General features: G+C 44.4%; 1 protein-coding gene across 1 annotated transcript; it reads left to right on the top strand.

Annotated features, from left to right (window-relative positions):
• The first annotated feature begins 271 nt into the window (after positions 1 to 271).
• On the top strand, positions 272 to 4,535 carry LOC138904706 (uncharacterized). The gene is made up of 7 exons (XM_070193213.1): positions 272 to 656; positions 1,227 to 1,371; positions 1,438 to 2,003; positions 2,118 to 2,180; positions 2,289 to 2,640; positions 3,909 to 3,981; positions 4,140 to 4,535. Exons 1-7 carry the CDS (start codon positions 272 to 274, stop codon positions 4,533 to 4,535), a joined length of 1,980 nt encoding a protein of 659 aa, XP_070049314.1.
• The last annotated feature ends 1,472 nt before the right edge of the window (positions 4,536 to 6,007 follow it).

Below are 6,007 nucleotides of genomic sequence, written 5' to 3' on the forward strand. Positions count from 1 at the left end.
AATTGAACGAGTCCATGCAAGAGGTAGTAAAGAAAGAGATCATCAAGTAGTTGGATGCCGGGGTTGTTTACCCCATTTCCAATAGTTCGTGGACCTCGCTGGTGCAATGTGTCCCAAAGAAATGGGGCATGACTATGATAACAAATGACAAAAATGAATTGATCCCCATAAGAACTGTCACCGGGTGGATAATGTGCATGGATTATAAGAAGCTCAACAAAGTTACTCGGAAAGACCATTTTCTGCTTCCATTTCTGATCAAATATTGGATATGTTAGCCGGACGTGCTTATTATTGCTTCCTTGATGGATATTCCGGGTATAACCATATTCTTATTGCTCCTGAAGACCAAGAGAAGACCACTTTCACTTGTCCCTATGGCATTTTCGCATTCTCGCGAATTCCATTCGGATTATGCAATGCACCAACAACTTTTCACCGGTGCATGATGGCCATCTTCACCGATATGGTGGAGGGCTTTCTTGAGGTTTTCATGGATGATTTTTCTGTCGTGGGGAATTCTTTTAAAGAGTTCTTGGATAACTGGGATAAGGTATTGGCACGTTGTGAGGAAACTAACTTGGTGTTGAATTGGGAGAAGTGTCACTTTATGGTCGAGGAGGGCATTGTCCTCGATCACAAGATTTCCAAGAATGGTATTAAGGTCTATAAAGCAAAAATTGAAGTGATATCCAAACTCCCTCCCTCTACTTCCGTAAAGGGAGTGAGGAGCTTTCTAGGTCATGCGGGGTTTTACCGCTGATTCATCAAGGACTTTTCTAAGGTGGTAAACCCCTTGTGCAAACTCTTGGAGAAAGATGCCAAGTTTCTTTTCAATGAATATTGTATGAAGGCATTTGACCTACTCAAGCATAAGTTGACTACCACCCATATTATCACCGCGCCAAACTTGAGCTTACCATTTGAGCTCATGTGTGATACAAGCGATGTAGCAGTTGGAGCGGTATTGGGGCAATGAATTAACAAGATCTTTCATCCGGTCTACTATGCTAGCAAGACCATGAACGAGGCCCAAGGCAACTATACGGTGACCGAGAAAGAACTCCTAGCCATTGTCTTTGCTATGGAGAAGTTCTGCCCGTACCTAATGGGTACAAAGGTGATTGTTCACACCGACCATGCGGCACTTCGTTATTTGATGAGCAAGAAAGACTCTAAGGCAAGGTTGATGCAGTGAGTGCTTCTATTGCAAGAGTTTGAACTAGAGATTCAAGACCGCAAGGGTATTGAGAATCAAGTGGCGGATCACTTGTCCCTATTGGAGGAGGAGAGGCCACATGATGTCCTTGAGATCAATGATTCATTTCCTGACGAACAACTCCTTTCCATTTCTATGACTGGGATGCCATGGTTTGCCGATGTGGCCAACTATCTTGTGAGTGGCATTGTTCCGAATGAGGTCTCTTCAAACCAAAGGAAGAAGCTCAAACGGGACTGCCTAGACTACTATTGGGATGAGCCATATCTCTTCAAAATTTGTACTGATGATGTTATGCGAAGATGTGTACCAGAAGAAGAACAATTGGGTATTCTTGAAGCATGCCACTCTTCGCTATATAGTGGTCACCATGGTGGAGCGAGAACTACTACAAAGGTGCTAAGCTGTGGATTCTATTGGCCTTCCCTTTACAAGAATGCTAGCGACCTCGTTAAGCATTGTGATGAATGCCAAAGGGCCGGTGGGATCTCCAAGAAAAATGAGATGCCTCTCACCACCATCCTAGAGATTGATATTTTTGATGTTTGGGGCATAGATTTTATGGGCCCGTTTATGAGCTCATGTGGGAACACCTATATATTGGTAGCTGTGGATTACGTGTCCAAATGGGTTGAAGTTGTGGCTTTACCCAACAATGAAGCTCGAAGTGTGGTAGCTTTCTTGAAGAAGAACATATTCACAAAGTTTGGTACTTCAATGGGCATTAGTGATGGGGGATCAGACTTTTGCAACAAAGTTTTTGATACTTTACTCTCCAAGTATGGTGTCACTCACAAAATGTCGACCCCCTATCACCCTCAAGGAAGTGGACAGGTTGAAGTCTCCAACCAGGAGATCAAGAGTATTCTGTCCAAGACTGTGAATGCCAACCTGACAGATTGGTCGAAGAAACTTGACGATGCTCTTTGGGCATATAGAACAGCTTACAAAACACCAATTGGTATGTTTCCGTATCGGTTAGTGTTCAGGAAAGCTTGTCACCTTCCGGTGGAACTTGAGCATAAGGCTATATGGACGTTGAAGAAGCTTAACCTTGAGTGAGATGTAGCTGCAAATCTTAGGGTGGAGCAATTGAATGAACTTGATGAGTTTCGGTTCCATGCATACTCCAGTTCGTCCTTGTATAAGGACAAGATGAAGTACCTCCATGACAAGTATATCTGGAACAAAGAATTCAAAGAAGATGATCTTGTGCTTTTGTTCAACTATCGGTTGCGGATGTTTCCGGGAAAGCTGAAATCAAAGTGGAGTGGCCCATTTGAAGTTGTACATGTGACACCCTTTGGTGCTCTAGATTTGAAAAATAAGAATGATGAGGTGTTTAGAGTCAACGGGCACCGATTTAAATATTATCTTGGCAAGGTTGATGATGGCCACGTTGTGGCGTTGCTCCAGTTCAAGTGATTGATGGTAACATGCATCGTGCCGCGACGTTAAATCAGGCGCTTCTTGGGAGGCAACCCATGTGTCTTTTTTTTCTTCTTGTTTTTCTTCTTTAAATTAGATAGGCTTTGTTTTGTACTAACTAGTTTTGAAGTGTATGCAGGAATGTGTGTGTATTGTAGGAACTGACCATGAAAAATTTGACTAAGTGTCACAAAAGTGCGGACCGCACTAGAATTATGCGGACTGCATTGCCACTTTGTGGCCGCACAATTTTGTGTGCGGTCGCACAACTGGGAGATGAAAAATACATGGTCTCTAAAGTTTGGCCTGACAAAAATCCTTAACAAAATGCGGCCGCACCCATTTTTGTGCGATCTGCACTAATTCTGCGGCCGCACTCATTGTTGTGCGGTTTACAGCAATTCTTCACAAGGGTAGGTAGTGAGTGTGGTCCGCACTCAAAATTGTGCGGCCGCATTCCAGGTAAAATTGTGGAACCGGCGGGTAAAAGTATAAATAGGGCCTCCCTCAGCTTTTTACACTTTACGCTCTTTTGAAACCTGAAGCTAAGCTAGCACAATGCATATCCTCATTGTTTTCAATCTCTCCTCATTTCATCAGTGTTTAATCTCACCTGCATCTTCATTACTGGTATGTTAATTTATTCTTTAGATTTTCCTTAATTTTATTCTTTTGACTAGGGTTATTTCCATTCCTAAATATGTCAATGGTGAGTTGTTTGTGCTTATGTGGGTAGCCTTTTTAAACATTAATTGGGGTCTGGGGTAAGTGACTAATGATGGTTAATTGCTAAAAACTTGAGTAATTTGTGAATAAAATTCCATAAATTCTAAGTTAGTACCGCCTGAATTCAAATTGTGTGGCCGCACTCACTTTTGTGTGGTCCTCACCATTAGCTTCTGCGGCTGCACTCACCTTTGTAAGGTCCGCAATTCTCTGAACTAGGGTATCAGTGTGCATGATTTGTGCGGCCATACTCAAAATTGTGTGGTACGCAGTGGACTTGTGCGGCCGCACTCATTTTTGTGCGGTCCGCACTGATGAAACATTAGAGACCCTAGTAGTCTGAACCTGGGGCTGTGCGGCCGCACTCAAAATTGTGCAGTCCCTACTTTTGGTTATGCAGTCGCACTCACTTTTGTGCGGTCCGCACTGGGCAGTTTGCAGCGGCACTACCCCTTCTGAGACTGCTTTACTTCAGTTGTTATGTATGCACCTGTGGTTTACAAATCTAACTGACTCTTATCCTTATGCATTGCAGACAGTGGTTCGCTCACGTGGTACAAGAAATACATCGCAAGGGAGGGAAGAACCCTCCCGAGGCCGAGGTCAAGGTAAAAGCAACCTACCTCTAACACTTCAAAGGGTTATAAGTAAGAAAGCTACAACCAACAGACCTCCCCATCCCTCGGAAATCAGTGAGTATGTCCCATATGGGGAAGCTTCTGAGGGTAACTCTGTGCAATCACAGACGGAAGCCCAATCACAATAGTTTCCTGGTAGATTCCACCTAGTAGATGAGTCATCTTCTTCTGCTAGTTCCTCTGATGGTTCGGAAGAGGGTAGTCAAGCTTCTGAGCCCTCTTCCTCACATGCTCTAGCTGATCTAATTAATATGGACAATGATGATGTCCCAGACGATGGGAGAGGGGAGGATACTACAGTAGGAGGTTTGGGGAGATCAAAGAAACCAGAGATATGGGAGGATAGATTCGTCAGTGCTACTACCTTTGCTAAATTTAGGGAATGGTGGCCGCAACGGTCACTCACTCTTGAGCGACAGTTCTTGATGAAAGATCTAGACAAGCACAACCCCCAATGTCCTCCGACAATTCCGGGAGTGAAAATGTTAGAAATGGTTCACCCACCGCATTATGGATGCCAATGAGCATTTGGTCAAGGAATTCTACACCAATGTAGCTCATATCAAAAAGGGTACCAAGGTGACAAAAGTTCGAAATTTGAAAATCAAGTTTGATGCCTGCACCTTGAACACATATGTGGGGTTTGAGGAAGCAGAGGGAGTCCAATACCTGGAGAAGCTAACTATGGGTGACGCAGTTCGCCCATGGCTAGCTGATATTCTAGCAATTCGAGGGTCAACACCTCCGTGGCTCACAGCAGGAGTTCCAATAGTCCGAGCCACCCTAAACTTTGAAGCAAAAGGGTGGCAAACATTTGTATGTAGCCGTATTGATCTATTCCTCAATGAGAACAATCTTCCCATTCCCCGTGCAGTCTTGGTAGCCTCAATTTTGGTTGGGTACCAGATTAATGTGGATGTTATCATGTCCACAAACATCACTCTGGCTGTCCAAAAAGATAAAAGGTCCTACCCGTACCCGAACTTCCTCAAAGAGTACTTCAGGGACCAATGGGGTGGAGCCAAGGCATTATGACATCGAGGTGAAGGCCAAGAAGCCTTTCTCTTGGTACCAACTTCAGGGAGCTGACAACCCGAAATTCAAGGGTAAAGCTACTATCTCCACTGGCCAGTCTGAGGAGCCAACGGTAGTGGTTACTGATTCAGCTGCCGAGCCATCCACCGCAACCGGTACTTCTACCGGGACAGCAGCCATGCCACCTTCATCTTCCGGACCACCTGCTTCTGCTAGACTATCAGTGCCATTATCAGTACCGGCTTCATCTACATATCCTTAGACTGCGCTGGGAGTCTCCGAGACATTGGCGAGTCTCAACAACTGGATGCAGGCAGCTACTACAAATCTGACTGCTATATCTAGTGCTGTTGCAGCACAGTCCTCAGCCCCAACAGAGCCACAGGTACCTCCGTCAGTGGAGGAAACATTGAAAAAGATTCTGGAGAACCAAAAGAACATTATTGATACTCTAGCAACGCATGAGAAGGTCATTAAGGATTTGGGCAAACAGGTCAAGAAGATGCATAGATCTCAGGCATCAAAGAAGTCGGTAGAGAAGCTGAGAAAAGAGGTTGCAAAGATTGCATCTGACGGAGATCTTCCATTGGACTTGCTTATGGAGCAGACAGTCCTAGCACCAGAGGCAGCAGCCGGCCAGTCTAAGGAGCCGGTTGTGACTGCACACACTGCTGAGGAGATGATACAGATACTCAGCAACCCAGTTGTCCCTCAGCCAGGAGATGATGACATACAGTTAGATGAGACAGAAGGTGTTGATGATCCCATGCAGACTGAGACCACATAGGGAGTTCTCTTGACTCTCTACCCCTTCCCTATTCCTATTTTTGTTAAGCATTGGGGACAATGCTTATTTTTCATTTGGGGGGTGGTCTATTTTGATTAACTGACATTTGACATTTGGCATGTAATAACTCTGATACTATTTTTCTTTCATTCTTATTTTTCCTTTGGTATGTAT

The sequence above is a fragment of the Nicotiana tomentosiformis genome, chromosome 2 (genome assembly GCF_000390325.3).
Source record: "Nicotiana tomentosiformis chromosome 2, ASM39032v3, whole genome shotgun sequence".
Classification (NCBI taxonomy): Eukaryota; Viridiplantae; Streptophyta; class Magnoliopsida; order Solanales; family Solanaceae; genus Nicotiana; species Nicotiana tomentosiformis.